Here is a 22247-nt window from a genome sequence, read left to right on the forward strand (position 1 = left end):
AGACCTCAAGGTGCCTCATAGCTAAACGGCCTTCTGCATCCCGGAGCATGCGTTGCAACCAAAACTGGGGTTCAGGAGAGTTTTAGGGTACAGAGACCCGGCCTCAGAGAGGTACAATTATTACTGCAATTAACACGCGGGGCGGGGGAGGGGGGCCATGAGGGGCAAGTTGGGGTGGTAATTGCTAGATGGCTGGTATTTATCACAGTCTGCCACCCTGCTCGCTGGACCTTGAGAGCCCCAAGCTCTGAGAGCCAGGGTGAGTGTCCCACCCCTTCGCAGAAACACTAGGAATGGGAAACTCTGGCTTTCTCTGGCAATTCAGCGCCCTGGAGCCTGCATGACCCATTACCCGACATAAGTGCTTGTTTCAGTAGTACTGTAGATGGTTTAGATAACGTATGCTCTGGAGAAAGGGAGATGTAACTTACTCCCGACTCCTCTTGCTAACGGGTGTCCTTCGAAAAGTCTATTAAATATTCTTTGCCACAGTTTTACTCATCTGTACGATGGGGATAATATAAGACATCACCTAACCGGAGTTTGGTAAAAAGCAAATGAATTAATACATAGGAAGTTTTTAGAACAGCGCCTGACACGGAGGCATGCCACAATTTTCTACGTGTTAACTGAAAAGTCGTTCCCAGTTTTATTGGTTAAACTATGTTAAGCTAAACCGCCCCTACAGATGACTGGTTACGCGGTTACACTGCATGACCCCAGCCCTGATGACAACGTGAATAAAGGGACCTGTCTTGCTCTGGCTTCGTGCTCACTGTTGATGAGAGCCAGTGTGGCCAGACACTCATGGAGCTAACCCAATAAGAATGAAGTGTGACCGCTCAGACCTCTACCGGGTCTCCCCGCCCAACTGGTCGCCCGCACCATCTTCGCACCTCCGCTGGTACCCAAGGCCCCAGTTCTCACCCAGTCTGGCTTTTTGATGGGCCCTTTAACCTGCCACGGGTCGAAGGCTGAGTCTAGGCCCCGACGTGACTCCAGGAGGAAGCGACCCCAGGGACCCGTGAGCAGTTCGCACAGCGCATCACGTAGTCTTACGCTGGACTTGCCGTCCCACCCGCACCCAGGGCGCGATTCCAAACCTCCAGTATAGACGCGCCCCTCGCGCAGGCCTCGGGGTGCGCGTGTCCTAGGTTCGAGCCCACCTCCCGCCGGACTTTCGTTTTCAGCCGCGCCCTCGGGGGAGGTTTATGGCCTGAGTGAGACGGGAAGGAGAGACTCTTGGGTACCACACATGGCCCGGCGCCTGCCGCCCCAGTTCGCGGCCTCAGCTCATAGGGCCGCATCCTGCTGGTGCGCTGGCCTCTGGAGCCAGAAAGTGTACACAGACCATAAATCTCCCGCCCCGCCCGGCGCGGCTCTGGGAAGCCGGGGTCCGCCCGCCTCTCGCCGCCTCCCCGCGCCGGGCCCCTCACTTGGGCCGGGGTGCCTGCGGCGGGCGACAGAGCACTGCTGGGAGCCGCGGCGGCGCCTGCCCGGGTCTCCTCGCCGCTCTGCGGCCGCAAGGAGCTAGGAGCCGGGCCACAGCTTCCAGGAGTCTCCTATACGCAGCCGAGGAGGTTGGGTTGGAGAGATGCAGCGGAGCGGGAGATGGACGAGGCCCGGGGGAGTCCAGCAGAGGATGGAACGAGGAAAAGGTGACTCGGAGCGCGGAGGGGAAAGCGTCTTTGACTTCAAGACCACCTCTCACTGGAGGCGGAGGAGAACCGCGCTCGTGGGGATCAGTCGCTTAACGTTGTTTTTGTGGTAGGCCCTCACCTCTGGTGGTGGTCGTCCGCTACCCACCTGGCATGCGCTCTCCCAGGAGGTGAAGTGGCTGGAATCTTAACAGATTTCTACGTGGTTGCGTCGACATTCACAATTTGAAGTGGATATTGGATAGGACCCCAAAAGTTCATCATAATAGAGAACAAAGCTTTTCTTTGAACGTTTGCTTTGTAGAGAGACTCCCAGAAGCCCACCAGCTCAGGAATTGGAGCAAGAAACTTGTGAGTTTCAGGGTCAGAGGCTCGGCCACGCCCCCTGCTAGTCGAGTACCTACCTGGATCAAATTACCCCATCTCTCTGTCTTACCCTTTAAAAAATGGAAGAACAGTGTCTTCCCGCCCAATGTTGCTGAGAAGGGTAAATGAGATGCGAGACTGTCAACTCCCGCTTAAAGAGTGGACGAGGATCGTGTCTGCTTCCTTCATTTTCACTTGCACGCCCAGACTGTGGATGATTGCAAACCGCGAATAAAGACATCTCCAGCCAGAAGAGATTAGCGGTGTAATGATGGTATAGTGGTGATCGTTTACTAACAATCCTCGCTTGTAGAGATTGGTCTCCCCAAGACCATTCTTCTGTGATAGGAAAACCGAAAAGGGTGAAAAAGATGTGAGAAAGGAAGGTTCCGGCTTCTAAAACTTTGGGTTCGGAGGACACACCTCCGGGAGCCTTCAGATCGCTGCAGCCTGCGCGGGCGCCAGTCCCTACACCAGAACCCGCCCAGCACGTAGTCAGGGCTTAAATCTCAGGCGCGGGCGTTGTTGGATGACCGGGAGGCTACATACGGCCCGTGGGTCGCAGGCGCATCGTTCTCGTGTCCTAAACAATGCCTCTGGGGAGGAAGTCACCCTTGGGGGTCTTTTATTTTGTTTTTAGGAGCCCATTCCTTTTTTAAAATCATAGAGTAATCACTGTCTTTCGTTACATTTTGGTTCATAGACGAGGCTGGAGCCCACCACCTATGCAGGAAGATCGCTCCTGTAATGTCACATACCCTGCTGCTCACCTTGTCCGCCATAATGGCCCCGGAACCAAGCCAGCGTGGCCCAGCTCCCCTTCAGGTCGTGAGCAGAACCTTGAACCATCTCAGGAACAACGGAAGATCGGAGCACAGAGGGGAAAAAACTGGGAAGGGGTTGGGATGCCTAAAGCTCAGAGGAGGATAAGGGAGAGTGAATCCGAAAGAAATGGGAAAGCTTAAATCACATTCTTCATTCAATTTTTAAACTGTGTATATGAGTCCTTTTTCTCCCCCAGCTTTTCATCCCATTTGTTCAGCCACAAAACTGAGCTCTTGGCGCGCAGGACGGAAGCCAACGCAGGCAGCGGGGACTCTGCGGGAGGCAGGGTCCAGGAGATCTGGTTTACTTCGCTGCGGAGAACCCGGAGGCAGCCTTACAGGGACGAGCTCCCGGGCGCTGCCCACCCGCGCGGGGCAGATGTCTGGACAAACCTGGGCGACATCGAGGCCTGAGGGCCCGCACTGACCTTAGCCTCGGGGCTTGGCCGGCGGGTTGAGTATCCAAGAAGATAGAGGACTCGGGACCCTCCACTAGACCCAAAAGAGTGGTGAACGGGGAGGAGTCAGGCGACTCTCCAAAGCCTGAGGCTTCGAGCGGGATCTGCTGGCGGGGGGCGGGGGGAGGTGGCAGGGGAGATTGGCCCCCGGGGCGCCTCGTGGACACTCCCTTGAAAGGCCTGCAAGGCCTGTGATCCTCTCCTTGGAGGGATCCAGAAAATAGCTGGATGCAGCGACCCTTGCCTGTGGGGATCGCTAGAGGCGCAGTCTTATTCACGCATTAGTTTATTTGCTGGTTCATTTCTTCATCTGCTCACTTCTTGAGCTCCCATCACGTGTTGCGAACTTCGCGGTGTGCACTCTTCACCCCGATTCTGACAAATACAAATAAACAGCCCTGACTAATCAAAGTGAGACTGAAATTCACTGACCCGAAAATCGTCCGAGGCGAGTAAGGGGGTGGTGAGGGTATCCCGCGGAATAGCCAGACGCTACTTCCCGGCAGAGCGAGAGATGCAGATTCACTGAAGTCAGCTCATCACCCCGTCTTTCTGACTCTGCACTACCTTTCCTTGATCCCAGAGATGCTCCCCTGGCCCCAGCGCTCTGCGCCGCGAAGCCCGAGTGAGGTCCGAAGGAATCACAGAAAGCTTCAGTGGCTTCAGTTTTGATCTGCCGACCGCTAGCAACAGGACTATGGACGAGTCATTCAACTTACGAGATGCTGCCAACGGTGTCCATCTACACGCAACTGCCGGGATGACCTGGAGCTAACAGCTGCGTTGAGCGCTGCTCCTGAATTCGTTTTCTCGCTGCTCTGTGACGAGCTTAGTATCGCTGACCCTTGTGTATACTCAGCCAGATGATTGGGGGCTTCCAAGTCCACTCCTCCCGGGGTCACCGCTGGGTAATTCCGTATTTTGTTCTTAGCTTCCTCCTGTGTTTACAGTACTAACCAGGCGATCACATTGTATAGAATCTACTGCGTCTATAAATAATCACAAGGGCCGCAGTAATTGTGTTATTCGTTTATTCAATAAACACTTACTGAGAAGTCTTCCCTGTGCCAAGCTCTGCCATCGCTGCAGAATTTCTTCAACCGCGCAGCAGAGCCCAGCCAGGCGCTCAAGTGCCTTTCCGTGTTTAAAAGGAGAATTGACGTCTGGTTTCCGTTTTGAACACCCTCCCTCTATGCAGTTAGTTAAGAACGTACAAAAATTCCTGAAGTGCCATGTGTCCTGACGTGATCTCAGCAGCGGGCACATATTTTTCCCTCCTTGGGCCCCTGACACTTCCCTTAAAGCCAAAGTGTCAGAAAATTCTAGCTTCTTTCCCTTCCAACTCCCAAAGGAAAGTCCCAACCACACCCAAAAGAGTCCTATGGGGCTCCTGCTGTGTGCAGAGAGCACAGTGCCAGGAGTACCAAAAGGAAGAAATGTCAGTGGGCATCTTGCAAGGCAAGCCCTGCTGTCATCTAGCAGCATGTCCAAACACTCTGGGCTACTCCTTAAAGGATTTCCCCAGGGACACTGTGTCTGCACCACATTAAAGATCCATCTATGCATTTAATTTTCTGAAAAGTAGGGATTGTCATGCATTTTTTTCCAATTGTGCAAATACCTCCAAGGACCTCAAATACTGCAATGGATAAACAAATGAATGAATATAATAACATCTAAGCCTGGAGTGTCGATTTAATGCCGCTCACTATTCTCATTTGACATTTGATAATGCAATTAATTGTCAGTGACTTATAAGTTAGGTAACTTTGATTATCTCCTCAGGTAATTTCATTTCCTGCTATACAGATGAGGACACTGAAAGTCAAAGGATTAATTTCCCAAAGTCTCATGGTTAGTTATTGGTGAATGAATCAATGTTTCTTGGGCTAGTTTGGTTTCCCCTATTCGGGCTTGAGATCAGGTGTGTGTGCCCTTTTTGACACGCATGACTTGGTGCCCCACCCACCAGCCTCTTCCCATACTGCATCCCCAGAAAGTCTTCGTTGGGGTCACCCAAGGTGCCAGCTCTGAGGGCACGTCAGGTGGTGCTCAAAAGAGGAATGATCAATATCTGCCCCAGCTGGGACCAGGTCCAAGAGCAGGGAAGAGGGAAGGAGTCCATGTGGCTGGGCAGCCACCATCAGACTTTGAACCCTGCGCTGCCCAGAATCCCAACCATCAGCAACAATCGACGGGAGTGGAAAAGCACCAGGGATGAGGAGATATTCTGTGAACAGGGCGCGGCCAGGGGTCTTAGACACTATTAGCAAAGCTAAGCCTGTACCTAGGGGGCGCAGGCTGAAGGGCAGGGGTGTCAATCCCTGGGGAAGCCCAGACCTGCGGCTCTTGAAAGACCCCTCTCCTTTGGCACCTTAAGAGGCACTAACCCACGGCCAGACCGAGGGCTGGCACTCACTCTCTAGAGGAAATGGGCAAACATCAAGACTTCTGGCCTTCGTGACCTCATCCTTTAAAATGAAGTAATCGCACCTAGCGGGGACTTTTCATCTTCGTTCCCAAAGTGAATGAGGGCAAGGCAGCTAAGGAACCCAGGGGACTAGGGCTTCTCCAAACTCGGAGGCCCCCAACTGGCCTCGCAGAATATGTTCTCCGTTAGAACCGGGTGGGATGGGGGAGTTATCTTAGAAAGTGCACCCGGTGTGAGTAGTTGGGATTCCCAGGGGGCGCTGCAGGTTTTGATATTCCCGTGTGTGAGAAGCCGCTGCGGAGAAGGCGGGTTTTGGCACGCTGGCCAATCCCACCGCAACCTCGAAGGTGAGGCTGTGGGCCAGATGTGAGCACACTAAGCTGGGGTGTATCTCCCCCCGCCACCCCACCCGCGACCATCTGCAGTTAAAGTCCTGCTTAAAACCCAGTATTTACATCTTCACAAAGACCACGGAGTGTGCAACCCCCTTACCGCCACTCCACCCCCAGACTAAACTGGAGAAGATTCGAGAGCCCTGAGCATTTAGGGTCCTCTCGGGCATCTTGAAGTAACACCACTGCGTCGTAAGAGAAGGAAGGCCTGAGCTCTTAGCCCCTCTACCCGCTCTTCCTTCTTAAGAAAGGACGAAGGCGGAGGGAATCTAGGGCGCGCTCAAACCGGAGGAGGGTGCGAGGACCTCAGCCTCTGACTTCTTCCCACTGCTTGCTTCAGAGTCGCGCAAGGCGCATCCTGCACTCCGAGAGTCTGAGGTCTTCGGTGGGGTCAGATCCTGGAACAGGTTAAAGCTCAACAAGCTAGAGCTCAAGACTCAAACGCTCGCAGAAAATCCCCTGCTGCAGGGGACCCCAAAGTTCCCGGAGATTGTGGTTACAGGAGAACCCGGGGTCAACTTCCCGTTAGCTAACGTCTGCTTCCCGTACCTAGAGCAGAAGCTACCGGCAGGCCGAGCACTCAGCGCTCACCTGCGCCAAGCTGGCCGCGCACTGGAACCCTTGCCAAACCCCAATGTAGACCCTAGTTAAAGGGAGCAGGGTAGATCATAGAGCCACTGGGACCTTCTGAGGTGCGCAAGGATTTTTGACAACGGGAGCCTGAGCTACTGCCCCCCCCCCCCCCCCCCCATACCCATCATACGCGCAAATTCTAGCTGGAGGAGGGGGAGAAGGGGAGATCAGGGGGATCTCCTTGTCGGGTGTGCGGGCCACAGCTTCAAGACCCCCCTTGAAGTGCCGCAGGGTCAGACAGTGTTAACCTCGGTGGGGACAGCACGCGATGGCTACACGCTCCCAACACCTCCCGGCGTCCCGGTCCTGCCCACCCTCGGCTGAGGCTGACAAACGCAGCAGAACGCGGCGCCTGCTTTCAGGGGCTTAGTCGGCGAATCTTGGCGCAAGAAAACTTTTCTAGAGACAAGCGCCCCACCCACTCACACTGGCAGAGAAAGGCGGTGTGAGGCTCCTGACTTGGCTTGGCCATTTGGAGGAAAACGCGGAACTTGATTTGCCTGTTTTACCCGCGAAGCCCTGAACTAGCCAGTAGACGGTCCCTTGTGCTCGTCTGCGTCTACGTTTCTGTGTGCCTAGGAGGGCCTGTGTATTTGTGTTTGACCTACGTGTGTAAAACTGGGTGCGTGCGCGCGCGTGCGTGCAGCCGAAGGGCGTAGCAGATCCCCCTCGCGTCCCAGAGAGGCGCGCGCAGGTCGCCAGCTCTCTGCGCGCCCTGAGCCGCGCCTTGGTAACCTTGCTCCGGGGGCTTGGCGCCGCCAGGACTCCGGAGCTGGCGACGCGGGGCCCTGCTCTGGGCAAAGAGTTATTACTGCTTTGAACAAAGGGCGAGGCCTGCGGGGCGCGCAGGTAGGGGCAGGGGTCGCGGCTCTGCTCAGCTCCAGGGCCCGCGCGCACCAGCTCACGCCACGCCCCAGTCCGGCGAGCCTGGGGTCCGCGGACCTTGCCCGCTCAGCCTTCGCTTCCAAGCATGCGAAATCTCGGCCTTAGTTCAACAATTTCTAGCCTCCGTGGCCACTCTTTTTAGCATCAAGCGCCACCGGGAAAATCCCCGTATCCCGGGCCGTGCGAGTAGTCCCGGGATGAGGCGGCCTGGCCCGAAATGCGGTTTTCCATCCAGCCACTCGGCCCACCTAGAGAGACCCTCCGAAAGGGCAGCTTTTCTTTAAAACGAACTTCAAACTTCTTCTCCCGAGCTTATGATACTCCCTTCTTGATGAAAATATGCAAGAACTCCGCGGCCCTGAGTACAGATGCGCCAGATTTTCATGTGCAAAATACTCAGGAATGAGCGGTGGGGGTGGTTGCGGGGGGGGGGGGGCGCCTCCTGCGACACTCTCCCCCACCCCCGCCCCGCCCCGTGAGCATCCCGACTCCTGCTGCCGGCTCATTTTCTTCCCAGCCCCCCAGCTCCTTCATGCCCTCTAGTCTGGCGGGGACCTGGCCGGGATGAGGACGAGTTCTACCTGAAATCACACCACTGCAGTCCCTGGGAGACGTTTTCCTTCCGTTTCAAAAGCTGGGGAGGCAGGCAGAGAAACGCTGCGCGGGTTTGGGAGCCTGCAGCATCCCGCCGGCCTCGGGAGGGGCGGGGTGGCTGCGGTGAGCAGAAAGCACCACCCCCGCCTCAGCTCGCCTTCCCAGCCAGAACTGAATTTAAGTGCCTCAAAATTCAATGTTCCTGGGATGTCCCGGTTTCAGTATTTGGGGAATGGGAGGAAATGAATCTGGCTACTGAAGGCAAAATAGAGGTACAGAGACAATCCTGCAGTTCAGGCAGCAGAGGCTGTGCCTGAAGGAGTGAAAGGATCAACCTAACTCAGGGTTGGGACTCACAGCAAGTGGTGAGACTGCCATCACCCCCCAAAACAAGTGGCCCATTTAGGGATAACAGCTGGATGATGTCCCCATTTACCTTGAGGTCCCTTCCAGGGCACTCTACCTTTCTCTTATCTTTCCTAGGCCAGACCACCCCAGCAGTTCCTTCTCCCCACTGTGAACGTTCCTCAAGGAGCTCAGCTCCACTGGGGGTACTGACTGGCTGACTGAGGCAAGGAATGGTCAGCCTTGCATCCCTGGGCTGCACTCTGGGACTTGTCCAGGAAACCAGCCCAACCAGGCAAAAGAGAACTAAATCTGGGGGCTCCACTCTGTCCTTGGGCCCAGAAGTCTAGAACAGAAGTCTTTGTGCTCAAGCAAATGGGTCAAAATGGGGAGGCAGCTAAGCCAGACCAGGGAGCCTCTTGGAGCTCCAACCAGGGCTGGGTCTAGGGGCATCCTAGGTTCACTATCCTCAGCATCTCTTCAGGGGCAACATTCTCCCTCCCAGTGGGCCCCATGGGACAACTGGCTTCCTGTGATGGATGGTGGGTCTGTAAGAGGGCTATGCCCTCGCCCCAGCTCAGTGTCAAACAGACCAGGGTGATCCAGTTTTGTCCACAAGGCCTATTTGTTCTAAAATCTCCTGAAATAACGTTTTACCAACTCCAGACATTTCTTAGTTTCAAGGGAAAGGGGTGTGGCTGTCTTGGAGAGAGATTTGACTCTTACTCTTCAAGGTTTCAAAAAAAAAAAAAAAAAGAGGAAAAAATTGAATGGCCCATCCCAGAAGCAACATGGAGGCAAAAATAGATTTGCTATATTCCATTTGCAGTATGAGGGGAGAACTGCCTTTCATCTCACCTCAGCTTGGAAATGGTCAACTGTAGGGACCGGTCTATTGGAAGATCGTGTGTGTGTGTGTACATGCTGCTGGGGGAGGTACAGATGATGTGCAGTGTTTCAGGCCCTTCACTGACCAAATGTGAGCCAGAAGGTCCAAGTTCTGGTTTGGGTTCCTCCTCAATCTGGGACAAGGGAAGTGACCCTGAACAATCACCATTCTGCCGTGCAATACGTTGGCAGCTTTAAAATCATCACAGGCTCAGTCTTCCAGCCCTAGCCACTGGCGGACAGTGTGTGGTCCTTTTCTCTGGACACTGCGAACCTGCCCAGTCCCCCTACTCCATGCACAGGCAAGGGGTGGAATTGCCTCTCTAGACTCCAGTACCAGCGCTGGAGAGGTTGACCTCGTCCCCCACTACCCTCTTCTCCACCAACCCTGCTTACACTCTGCTTACAGCTGCTGTGGAAAGCTGGTGCACACACTCCTGGTAAACCATCTGTGGGACAGGCCTATCAGATTCTATGGCAGACTGGGCTCCCAGGCCATACTCTGGTGCATGGATCGCTAGATCATGGCAGCTGGCGTGATGGAACGGACTGATGGAACCTCTAAGCCTTTGCCCAAGTCTGCAGAGAGGTGGCTCCGGGGTTGCAGTATGCTCTCCCCCAAGCTCTCATCCCCCACCTGCAGCGGCTGCAACCAGCAGTGCCCAGGGCTAAAGTCCAGGTCGGAGAGCCCAGACCCTAAGGATCGTCTCGCCCCAGCAAGCCAAGTGGCCTTTACAAACCAGAGTAAACATTTTATTTACAAGTTTGTGGCATCCTAAGTGCATCGCGTCTTTGCACCGTGACCCCTAGTGAGGGGAGAACTGTTTAGTCCAACGCTTCACAGTGTGGTCTGCCTGTATCCGAGCAGGAGTGTTCGTCAGACGCTGGGAGCCTGGCGGTGGCGGTTGGGGTGAGGGTGCGGGGCACTCTTCCTCGGCTCTGTGCCGGGTGGGCCGCACCGACCCGGCTAGGCGATGCGCGAGACGCCGCCGCTGCGTCTCGAACCCCGGGGCCCCGCCACCACTGGAGAGTAGGCACAGAATCCAGCCCACACTGGAAGGCTGGGGGTCTGCACGCAGGGCTCCTCCAATCTCGTCCAGTCTAGAGGCCGCCAAGGGGAGCCGGGACGGGCTCGGGGCTTTTGGGGGCGCTGCTGAGGGCAGGCTGGGGTGCGGGGAGCAGCTCTGAGGCGCCGCCGCTGCTGTGACTGCCGGAGCTCCCAGCGCTGGTGGTGCTGCCGCTACTCAAGCCGCCGAAGTTGAAGCCGCCGCCGCCGCCGCTGCCTCCAGGGCCTCCGCTGCTGGCAGCCAGGAGGGCGCCGGCCGCTGAGGCCTTGATGACCGTCGTTTGGTGCAGAGCCCGCTCGGCCCCTTCAGTCCGCTCCGTGTCGCTGGGGGCCATATCCAGAGACTCCGGGTCGCTGCTTTCGCTCTCCGCCTCTCCCTCCGAGCGGCTGGGGCTCCGCTCCTCCGGCTCGCCGTCAGCAGCCGGGGCTCCGCCCGACGGCTTCTCGCCCGCCTCCTTGTCTTTGTCCTTCTGGGCCTGAGCCTCCTTGGAATGCCGCCACTTCATCCGCCGGTTCTGGAACCACACTTTCACCTGCGCCGCGCCGCGCCGCGCCGCACCGGGAGACAAAAAGGGACGTGGAGATGAGAGGCAGGCTCGCTCCAATCCGACTCTCGAGCATCCCAGACCCTCTCCCCAAGGCGGAAAAGCATCACTGATCGTCCCCAGCACCTCTACCACAGGCCAGGTACTGGGCTAGGAGCAGGGACCCAGAGGCAGCCCAGGGAAACCACGAGGACCACCAGGGATCCTGGCTCAGGGAAGCCGCTGGGACCGTTTCTCAAAATGTGGCCCTCCGACCTGTAGCCTGGAGTCACCTGGATGCTTGTTGGAAAGGCAGGTCCTTGCACCTTATCTTCAAATTAGGGGCATCAATACTCTAAATCGATGCTTCTTAACCCCATCTGAGCCGGGACCACCCCCTCCCACGATTAAACTATGGACCCCTGGGCCAGAAAAACGAACATATACCCAAGATTTTTCACACAATCTCAAGGGTTTGGTGGCCCACTGTTAAGAATCCTTGCTAAGTCCACTGCTCCTCTACGGCCTTTACTGAAGGCAAGTCAGTACAAGAATATTTCTTTTTAAGGAGGAACCCTGAGAAAGAAAGGGGAACGGGATTCAAAAAGTTAATCCCAGTGGCATGGGGGCACCAATGGACCTTCAGTAAAAGAGCATTTTCTTGGGTGTGTGTGTGTGTATTTAGAAACTGATAAGGACCCTGCCCCTGCTTGAGATAAACTAATCCTTCTGAGGGCTAAGAAAACGCTGGCATTAAACCTGTGCAAAGTGGAGGAAGGGGGTAGGGATGGTTCAGAGGATCTATATAAATATATAATCCCCTGGGGGACCCAATGCTTTCACACAAGTTCCAGCTTCCCTTTTAAAAATAACATCCACAGCTGGTGGAAAACGGCTGGGCTCTTCCAGTGTGTGTGCTGGGGAGGGGAGTTGTGTAATGAAGGACAGAAGTGGGGGTGGGCTAAGGGAGCTGTGAAAAAATGCCTTTGGCTTCAGCCCTGTTCAGAATATTCAGCACCCAGGAAGCAAGGGCCACTGCTGTGAGGTATGGAAGAACTGTGACTCTTTATTTTCAAAACTTAAAAAAATAAAAATCCAGGTCTTGGAACTTGAGAAAAGGAAAAAAAAAATGAATTCAGGCACAACAGATTTGCTATTTGAAGGTTTGCCTTAAAAAACAAACAAACAAACAACTCAAGTAGGCAGAACCTGGTGTAATGCTCTTAGGTGCTCTAAGAAAATCTTTTTTTCTTTCTCTTCCTCACTGCCCCCCTCCCATCAGGCCGTTAGAAAATGGGACTGACTGTGGCCGCTCCAAGTGGACTTCTCACCCTACTGGGGCTAAGTAATTCCGTTTGAAATGATGTTTTCACTTCCTCACAACTGGGGATTTCACAATCCAGCAGCAGCAGAAGGAGGAGGAGGGAGGGAGGACAAGAGGAGGGAGAAAAAACAACAACAACAATCTCTTGACTTTGGATTTTTATCACTTCTGAAACTGCCCCCGACGGCCAACTGCGCTACGTTGGAGTAGGTAATTATTATCTCCTGCGGCCTATTTGCTTTCTCAGCAACAAGCTTTTCCTTGTTGGCCAAAATAAGCATGCGGCAGCTTGTGACATATATCTTTAGGGTGGGCTCTTTCTGCTCTTCTCCCCCCACCCTCTTCCACTCTCCCTCGCAAGTTGAGAAGTCCACGAAGTCTCGTGAAATTCAAGAGCTAGTGTTTCCACCGCAAAAGGAGAGTCAGGCCGGGCGGAGGGGCCTTGGGGCTAGGCCGCGAGCTGCTGCCCCACCAAAGGGCTCTGCGTCCTTACCTGCGCATCCGTGAGACCCAGCATTGCGGCCAGCTGCTTTCGGTCTGGCTTGGTCACGTACTTCTGAATCTCAAACCTTTTCTCCAGACCTTTTCTCTGCAGGTTAGAGAAGACTGCCCGAGACCACGAGCGCTTTCTCTTGTACGTCTGAGGCATGGTGTCCTTCGTGAGCACGGCGTAGGGACCTGCCAGCAGGTGGGAGCCAGAACAGGAGAGAGACAGGAGGGCCCGGTTAGTGCTCCGTCCGCGGCCTGCGCGCCTGGGACTCACACGATGCTTAAAATTGTTTTGCCTGAACAATCGGCTCGGCGCTGAAAGCCCTTTCAGGCAGGCACGGAATGGCCTCTCTAAAGAGGAAACTTAGGACTCTTAAGACCATAGGCGGAAGGCCTAACAGGAGTGTGGAGTGGACAAGCCCGGGATTTCGTCGGTTAATTCCAAAGGAAAGACATAAACCGAAGCGTGGCCATCAGTCATTCTCAGAGTGGGCGAAAATAACCCTCGGGCCTAAAGGATCCAAAGATGACAGCCTCGATTCTCTACTCGTGTGTGTCTGTGTGTGTGTGTGTGTGTGCACTCACATCCGTGCCCAGGTGCGGAAAAGTGTCTGAGGTCACTCCAAAATGTGCCTACGTTAACAAGCAACATCATTTGCTGCATTTTCAAACCACCCTTTAGGGAGAAATGACTAGGGAAAGGCCCCTCCCCATCACCCCCACCTGCCCCCCACACACTTTCTTGACTCCCCAAACTCCCCCATCCCCCAGGCTACAAAAGACTGATCTAGCTTCCTGGGAAATCTTTCACTTTCTCTCTGGAAGCGGCAGCGTCCAGCATCAACTCTAGGATTGCTAAACCGCGGCTTGCACGTGAAACTCCAATAGATGTGCTGGCGGTCGACCTAAGCGTGAAGCGGGCGCTTGGGAGGGTTTCCGTACCTGGAAACGTGTCTTGAAACTGATGTTGAACTGAATTTCTCGGGTTCGAGCTTAAGGGACTCAGGATGGCAGAGGCCTCATTAATGGGATCTAGAGACGTGAAGAACTGGCCGGCGGAGGGCTGCAGGCCGGGAAGATGCACCCCCGTGGGCCGCCCGCCGGTGAGCAGCGACGTGAGATCTGGGGACAAGGGAAAAGAAGAGGTGTTATCCCTCCACAGACCCACACTCGCACTCTCTGGGATTTGTTTCTCTCTGCCGCCCAACACCCCCTCCATTCCGCTTTCCTGGAGCGAAGTCGTGAGAGATCTCTGTCTCCAGCCCCCAAGACGCCTCTCTCCGGACACTGGCCAAAGGGCAGTGCAGGAAATGTTCCTGTGTGTGCCCTGTAGGTCCACATCCATGCGTATAACTAGGAAGGGCTTTTGGCAAAGAGGCCTAAACAAGACACATTCAGGTGTCTTCCAAGAATTCCATAGAACTAAACCGTCTCCCCCAAAGAAGCCCTCACTCTGCTCTCTCCTCTTGGGAGTTCAGTCAGTATTGTTCATCTATAGTCCTTCGGTGGAATCGCACCAGAAATCAGACCAAAGGAGGCGAAAATGTTCCCCAAAAGGGCTTTTCCTGTCCAATAATATAGTTCTCTCTCCAGATATGTGATTAAAGAGACACACAGATGATAGTCCTTTGAGCAAATATTTACACCGATCATTTTTATGAATATTGATTCTGTGACTGTGTGTTTTTAAAGCATCCCTGGATTCTTCTGGGTGTTTTTTGTTTCTAACGTAGAGCAAGTGAGTTCTAAACCTAATGCTTCACAGTCTCCTTACAACTCATTTCCTTTTCCCTCATTTTACCAACTTGTTCTTAATCCTAAAAACACTCAAAGGCATCCCAAACCGCCCCAGGGATCGGCGAGTGCGTCAGTTCCCTGATCAGAGGCCTGCAGCCTCTCTCCCAAGACCTACCTCTCAGTGTGTTGCCTTCCTTGACTTTAGGGTCAAATTCTGCAGACAAAATGCGGTCAATTCCAAACTTGAGGTCCTTGCTGGAGGGGGCCGGGGCGGAGCCGCTCTGGTGGGGATTAGGGACCACCCGCGACCCGGAGGCCGGGGGCTGCAAGGCGCCAGCCCGGGGTAGAGGCGGAGGCTGTTGCTGCTGCGGTTGTTGCTGCTGCTGTTGTTGCTGTGGGTGATGGTGGTGGTAAGCGGCTGAGAGCGGGGACAGTCGCTGAGGGAAGCCAGCAGGGACTTCGGAGGGCGCCACCACCGGGGTGGGTCGAAGCGGGGATCTGGCGGCAGCTTGGAAAGAGGCGTGCGGGTGAGCCGATCCCAAGTGCGCGGTGAGGGCAGCAGCCGAGGCCCCCGCCAGACCCTCAGGGGTCGCCCCGGGCTCCCCAACACCCGCGTGCAGGATGTCCGCGATGCAGAAGGAGGGTTTCTTGACGGCGGCGGGGTCCAGAGGAAAGGAGCAGCCGCCGGGGCCAGCAGAGGAGCAGTAGGCGGCCGACCAGAGGCTGAAGTTGGACGCGTAGAAGGGAGCCAGCCCGGCGGCGAACATCCTGGCGGGGTGCGCCGAGAGGCCGCCGCGGCCTGGCTCGGCCGGGTGGATGGGTGGGTGCGCGGGGAGAGGAGCTAAGTCCAGGAGGAGGCGGCAGCCCCGCTGGGGACGCTCCGCTTATTCGTCTCCGTCCGAACTGCAGACAGGCCAGGGAGCCCTAGCGCCACCGAGGGAGGAGGCTAGGGCCGGATCCAGGCCGGCCGGCCACAGCCTCGGCCCCTGGCCTCACTTTAAAGGCGGCGCGGCGCCCGCGCTCCCCGCGGGCTGGAAGGCGAACCAGGGGCGCTGGAGCGGCTAGGCGGGCGGGGGCCGCGGCTGCACGAACGCCAGGGAAGCCGGGTAGACGGGAATCGGGCACCGAAAGAAACACCCAAACAGCTAAGCCTTAAGAGCTAAATTTAAAATAACAACAATAATAATCCGTTAGTTTGGAAAAAAAAAAAAAATAAGAGAGGGGAAAAAAAAAAACTCCTCTCTAAAAACTCCCAAAGTTTTGGCAGGAGCTTTCGAGTCAGACCCAGGGTAGGACCTCGATCCGAGCGCTCATTGGCCACGCTGGCGACCAATGGGGAGTGGGAAACGGAGGGGAACTGGGAAAGGGGGCGTGGCCTGCCCCCCTCGGCCACGCCCCGGCCACGCCAAACTGTTTGCTGCTGCCGCGTGGGCTGAGCTGCGTTAGGCGCGCACTCTGCAAAGAGCAGGGGCCCGAACCGCTGTTCCAGGGAGTCCTAACCTCCCACTAACTTCTACGGCTCCGAATCGGCACCAGGCGCGGAGAGTTGGCCACAGCGCTCCTGGAGCGCTCTTTCAAGGAAACTGGTGCTCCTGCCTATTTTCGAGGGTACAAAGCCGGCCTCCTAGAACGCTGACGGCGCCCAAGGTTTCCCTCCTCTCTTTACTTCTCTCGGGCCCGATTTTTCTCCAGTCGGCCTCTATCCCCGAGAGTAGGTGTCCTCTACCAAGCTCAGTCTTTCTTGGGTCCCGGCCCCCGAGCGGCCCTGCCCTGGGCTGTCGCGCGCCAGTGCAGCGACACTAAGCCCCACCCCCCCCACCTCGCCCCCCGCAACTGAGCGCCTCTTCTGCTTCCCGGCCGCGGAGATCCTCAGGGAAGAGAGGAGGGGCGGTCGCAAATGAGCTTTATTCTGAGCTGTCACACACTGACAACTTGAACGAGTAACTTTTCAAACAAAATAAGACGGATGTCTCCGAACGCCTCTCTTGGACGCAGCCAAACCTTCTCCCCACTCCACCCGCCCCCTCCGCCCCGAGCCTCAGGGACAACCAAACAGGCCGCCGTCCCGAAACCGGGAGCGCGGCACGCGCGTCCCCTCCTCCGCTGCACCTTGTAGGAAATGTCACCCTCCCTCCTCCGCCACATCCCCGATCACGTGGCGTCCGTTGTTTTGCAAGTGCCCACAAGAGTCGATTTCCTTGGGGTTAAATGCTGCTTTCATTTGCTGCGACTGTTTCCCCAGGGAACCCCTTAGGCCTGGTCGCAGGGAAAGCTGCAGTGGGCGGACTATTCGCAATTGGGGTCTTTGCAGCACAGAGTCGGTGTAGTGGGGGGTTTCTGCAACATCAATGTCTCTATTTTAAGAATTCGTTCTCTTTTAAATTAGAGTCAGAATGGATTTCCCCACCCCTCTCCCAAACAAACCACAGGCCACCCAGATGAGTTCTTCTTGCACATTTTCAGGAAGAAAATAAAATGATACTAATAATGAAGCCACGAAATCTTTTGTTTTCGATTGTGCTAATAAGCATCTGCTAATAGAACTTCCGTGCTTCTGTGGCATTTTCCTCCCCAAACTTTCAGTACCATTGCCATAAAGCTTCTGTGGCATTTTAAAGTGAAACTTTGGTCTTTACCAAAGAAATCCAGGAAGACAACTGAATTTGTCATGCCTATCTCGAGTTCGGGGTTTGGGCTAGCGGTTTCTGGTCACTGATTGCAGATGCTGTCATTTTAAGCTTTTGGCTTTCTCCAGGAAAGTAACAATCACTAATCAATTATTTGTGACCAGTCAGCTTTGAGAACAACACCGCCCCACCCCAGTCCTCTGTCTCTCCCTCCTTCTCTTACTCAAGAGGTTTCTTGCCCTGCTCAGTGGAGCCGGGAAAGAGATGTTCTGTCCAGGGATTGAAAGGGGGTAGGGGTGGGGTGATCTGCTAAGGTCATGGGCACCTGGGGCAAGAGAAAGGCAGGAAGACCAGCCCTTTTGTTTCTAGCCAGAGACAAAGAGGTAGATGAGTATAAAGCCACTTGAGGTGTTGGACCCTCCTTAAAAGGCTCCAGTGCAGGCTTTGCAAGGAATACGCTGAGGATTCCAGGGAGACTCTAGTGGGAGGGCGCGGCCTCTGTATAACTTCGCTGCCCTCGGGGAAAGACACTAGCGCCAGTGAGTGTAGGGGCGGCCTGAAGCCCTCTCTTCCTCTCTTTTTTTCTGGTGTCACTTCCAATTCCGCTGCGAGCACTGAAGCCACGGCCTAAGCACAAACTCACAGTTCCAAAAGAGGCGCATTTAGGCCTCACCCCAGGCAGCCCGCCCGTAAACAAGACGCGACCCTCGGGAACCGGCGCGGGATGCATGCGGGGCGGAACGTCGGCTCTGCGGGTTTCCAGCGGCGCCCTCTACCCGCATCTGCAGCATTTCAAGGCCCGGAGTAGCAGGGGCAAGGATGGGGCCCCAGGGCGCATTTTCCCCCGAAAACTCCTAACCCTGCCGCCCGCTCCTCTCTGCCCGCCAAGCCCGCACGGCCTGATTGTAAGTTGCAACCGGACTAGCGTGCCCGTCCTTGCTCTCGATTTCATTGCAACCGCATCAGCGCCTCTCAGACCCCCTCGGAGCTCCCGGAGGGAAACGCGAAAAAGGAAGCCTTTGGGACCACCTTCTGCCTCCCCTCCACAAGCCTTTGGCCCAGGCTCCAACTCTGCGAGCCCCTCGCCCTCTTTTGAGTGCTCAGAATCTCCTCCTCCTCCCTACTCCCTCCACCCCCTCAGAACCAAGAAAGCAGCAGGAAACCCTGGACTCGCCGGAGTTCAGGTCATCTCCTGTTTTTTGATGGGCTCAAACTCCGGCTAAATGAGCGGATGTGCCTGCGAGATTGGGCTCAAAATAGAAGCGGCCTTAGTATTTTAGGATACTGCAGAAATCCTTATTTCTTCCGGAGAAAAACTCTATAATGACTCCTAGCACTTCCCCTTTCAATATTTGTGCAACTTTATCTCCACCGACAAGTTGCTCGGGTGACGCAAATCCGCCCTTGTGTATTACAACTACCAAAATAAATGCGCGGAAATCAATTCCCTTCTAGCAATGAAAATATAAATATACAGCTGCGACTTTCCCCTTTAATCTTTGCTTTCCGAGCGGCTCCGGGCTGTGGCGAAATGAACCGGTCCAGAGCAATTGAGACAGGCCGAGGACCTGAGGGCAGAGGCGAGGGCTCCGGGGGCCTGGTAGCCGCGGATACCGGGTTCTAGCAGAAGTGAAGAGGGCCAGACTGAGCCAAATTAACTTGAGCTTAAATTTGGCAGCGCTGTCTTTTGAGGAAGCTGAGATGAAAAGACGTTTGCATAGCTACACGGGCAAATTACAATTGACAATAGAGCAACAGAGGTAGTGGTTTATACTAAAAGGTTTAACAACTTTGGGCGGTGGGGGACGGGGAGGAGGGACGCTAGAGGCGGAGATGCCACAATGGCATCGGATCAGTTCTTTAATGCATACGACCCTTCCCTTCTAAATCAGAGGTTTATGCATTGACTGAAGCAAGAGATGGGCCCTATTGCCCTCCGGTTGTACTGTATTCCAAGTCTCCATCCTTAAACCACCAATGCAAATTCTTGTCCTAAACTTGGGGACACAGATACACACCCACTGAGCATAAAAACTCAAGGAGAGTAAATGTTGAGCTTTGCTTATTTACATAACATAACTCTTCAAGGGCTTCAGCTGTCCAGTTGTGTTTTCTGCTTTTGTTCCTGCTTTTGGACTCTGAGCAGAATAACACACAAGTTAATTGCTCTGTGGATTTGGGACCCCCTTACACACAATCTTAATTTTAAATACTTTTTCAAACAAAGGAAAGGATGGACATAATTAAATATTCACAGTCAAAATGAGAAGAAAACTTAGCTTACCCAGCTCTCAGGATGTGAGAGGTTTGCAGCAAGGTAGGAATCTGAGTATATTCTGCCTGTCATTCTGCCAGCCCAAGATTTACAGACTGCTGGGCCAGTGCTTGCATTTAGTACTGGGTGCGGGCCTTCTGTTCCTTGTGGAGGCTATGTACTAGAGTTTAGGACTCTAGAGAACACACACACATCCCTTGGATTATTCTAAATAGGCCATAATGCCCTTGTTCTGGAGACCTTAATATTCCAGAAGTTAATATAGTTCCTGAGTTTTTAAAAACAGTTAGACTTTGATAGGGGTTAGGAAAGGTGAATAACAATGTGGTGGGACCACAAAGTCCATAGCCACTTGATTTATTCCTTTTCTCATTTCCCAGGTGAGGCAGACTCACAGGTGGCCATCTCTTTATGTGGCCATAGCTCTGCCCTTGACCTCTTGGCAACAGGACTGGTTTTGGAGCTGCAGACAGCCTTTTGGGTCTGGTCTCACTTAGCCTTTCTTCTCACAGAGTTTCTCACATATTTCTTTTATCCCATGAATAGGATATACCACTTCACATACATGTACTTCTTCTCTCCCTCTTTCTCTCTCTCTCCCTCTCTCTTTCTTACACACACACACACACACACACACACACACACACACACACCCCAATCACTGAGGATCTTAGAGATTGGGGAGAAGGGCAGCACAGGCAGTTTGAGGTTTTCTCCAGGCAGTTTGGAGTTTTCTGCTGATGTAAAAAGCTGTATCTCTGTCTCTCCAAGTCATCTCTCCACACTCAGCCAAGAAAGACCTCAGACCTCATGAGGCATAATGATAGAACCCATTTCCATGTGGCATTTATAAGATAGATTCACATATATGTGCAGTGAAGTCATGTCCTCGTAAGAGTAAGTTACGAGAGACCATCTTAACATGGAAGCAATTTAGTACTTCATTCAACAGGTTTCTGTGTGGTAGCCGAAACCACTCTCACTTCTCCTCCACGTATTAGTCACTTGCCTTGTAGAAGCTGGATTGGTTGCTTGAGTTATTAAATCTGAATAGCTGAGATTTGACTTCTAGGGAGTGAGTTGAATGTTAAGGTAGGAGAAGCAGGTGTGGGTGAAAATTGTATGTTAAAAAACAACTCTGCTGTTGAGAGGGAGAGAGAAAAGGCATTCCCAGAAGAATGTTTATCTAGACAAACAAAGCTTTCCTTTCCTTTGAGATAATATTCCCAAGTTAGACCATGGGTTCTAAGAACAGAGGAGGGACTTAATTACTCCCAGATTAAGAGGTGGGAGTCAGAAGGAATCCTCTGAAGGGAGAAGATTCTCAGTTTAATATAGATAGAGCCCAAGGGTTGTCCCCATGTCAGTGGTGCCAGTTCTGCGCTTCCAGAATTGAGACAGCTCTGAATTTAAGGGCGGAATTCTGCCAGTCCTGTTGGAGCTCAAGTCCCTGCATCACCTCATCCCTCAATGAGCCTGCTTCATACCAAAAGTTGGTTCTCTACTGACACCTGCTGGGCCATCCCTGCATTGTTGTCTTGCAGCGCCCGTCCTGTGCCAGCAACATTGCTGTGATGAGAGCTGACTCTTCCTTTTGCAAAAATGCAGGTTTCTAAAATTGGCTTGGACCAGCAGCTGCTTCCTTCCATATTGCCGACAATATGGAAATATCTTGTAGGATGTCTTTGAAATCACCAGACGGGGTGAGGGAAGTTGTCAGCCTTCAGTTCTAATACCTTATATTTTACAGATCTCAAGGCCAGCTCACATTTATTATCTTACTTATTTTCTAAAATAACCCATTGTAAGAATGAAGAGGAGGTATTATTATCCTGATGTGAGTTTAGGAAGTTGCTCCTCAGAGAGGTTAAGTGGCTTGTCTAAGGTTACATGGTTAGGAAATGGTGTTGCAGGGAGCAAAGGCTACATTTTCTGACTCATCAGCCAGAGCTATGCCCCTTGGCCAATTTCTTTAGGGGAAATGTTTAATTCAGAGGAAAAAGTCTCTGCCCTCCATCTGAATGTGCATCAGTTTCAGGAAAGGGCCTATAGTGTATAATTGTGTCTAACACGGGAGGTGTCACAGGAACACTGTTAAACAGGAAGACTGGTGATCACATCACTAAATTATGATTACAGGTATTTGAAAGACCCTGGGTTCATATTGTTTCTCTCCCCTTCTCCTCAAGGTAGCTGAAATTCTACTCTTGGAGAATTTTCCTCTTTGGAGATGAGACATCGTACTATAAATTCATGTATCTGATCCTTTTCATTGTGCACCAATCTGAAGGCAAAGAACCTTTGCTGGGGCAGGAGGTGGGGGGGGGGGGGGGAGAAGGAGACTGTGAACATGACAAGCAGACAAGAGCCCAGGCTTTAGTGGAGCAGAGGGAAGAGCGTGAGAGCATTGGGCAGGGGCTCCTTGCAGGAAACTAAAGAAGGAAATTGCAGAATGGATTTCTGTTTAATTTTTGTTGGCATATAATTGCTTTACAATTTTGTGTAGTTTCTGCTGTACAATGAAGTAAACCAGCTACATGTATACATGTATACACCCCACCCCATCCCACCCCTTCTAGGACATCACAGAGTACCAGGCTGAGCTATGGTACTATGAGATTTGCAGCACCTTCCCACTAGCTAGCTATTTTACACAGGGCAGTGTATATATGTCAGCCCTAATCTCTCAATTCATCTCACCCTTCCCTTCTCCCCCTGTGTCTACATGTCC

At 53.6% G+C, this 22247-nt stretch overlaps 1 protein-coding gene across 1 annotated transcript; it reads right to left on the reverse strand.

Annotated features, from left to right (window-relative positions):
• Nucleotides 1–10205: 10205 nt before the first annotated feature.
• HLX (H2.0 like homeobox) lies at nt 10206–15861 on the reverse strand. The gene is made up of 4 exons (XM_020881861.2): nt 14790–15861; nt 13820–13999; nt 12882–13066; nt 10206–11073 (listed from the first exon to the last, which is right to left on the reverse strand). The coding sequence occupies exons 1-4, from the start codon at nt 15379–15381 to the stop codon at nt 10576–10578; spliced, it is 1455 nt and encodes a 484-aa protein (XP_020737520.2). The 5' UTR covers nt 15382–15861; the 3' UTR covers nt 10206–10575.
• Nucleotides 15862–22247: the final 6386 nt, after the last annotated feature.

Source organism: Odocoileus virginianus, chromosome 11 (genome assembly GCF_023699985.2).
Source record: "Odocoileus virginianus isolate 20LAN1187 ecotype Illinois chromosome 11, Ovbor_1.2, whole genome shotgun sequence".
NCBI classification, from domain to species: domain Eukaryota; kingdom Metazoa; phylum Chordata; class Mammalia; order Artiodactyla; family Cervidae; genus Odocoileus; species Odocoileus virginianus.

Excerpts from the sequence above, each read along its gene's own strand:
- HLX (XM_020881861.2), bottom strand. The coding sequence starts at position 15,381 with ATGTTCGCCGCCGGGCTGGCTCCCTTCTACGCGTCCAACTTCAGCCTC. Across the intron at positions 14,000-14,789 it reads GGAAGGCAACACACTGAGAG|ATCTCACGTCGCTGCTCACC; the intron begins GTAGGTCTTGGG and ends CCTTGTCCCCAG. Across the intron at positions 11,074-12,881 it reads TGGGTCTCACGGATGCGCAG|GTGAAAGTGTGGTTCCAGAA; the intron begins GTAAGGACGCAG and ends GGCGCGGCGCAG.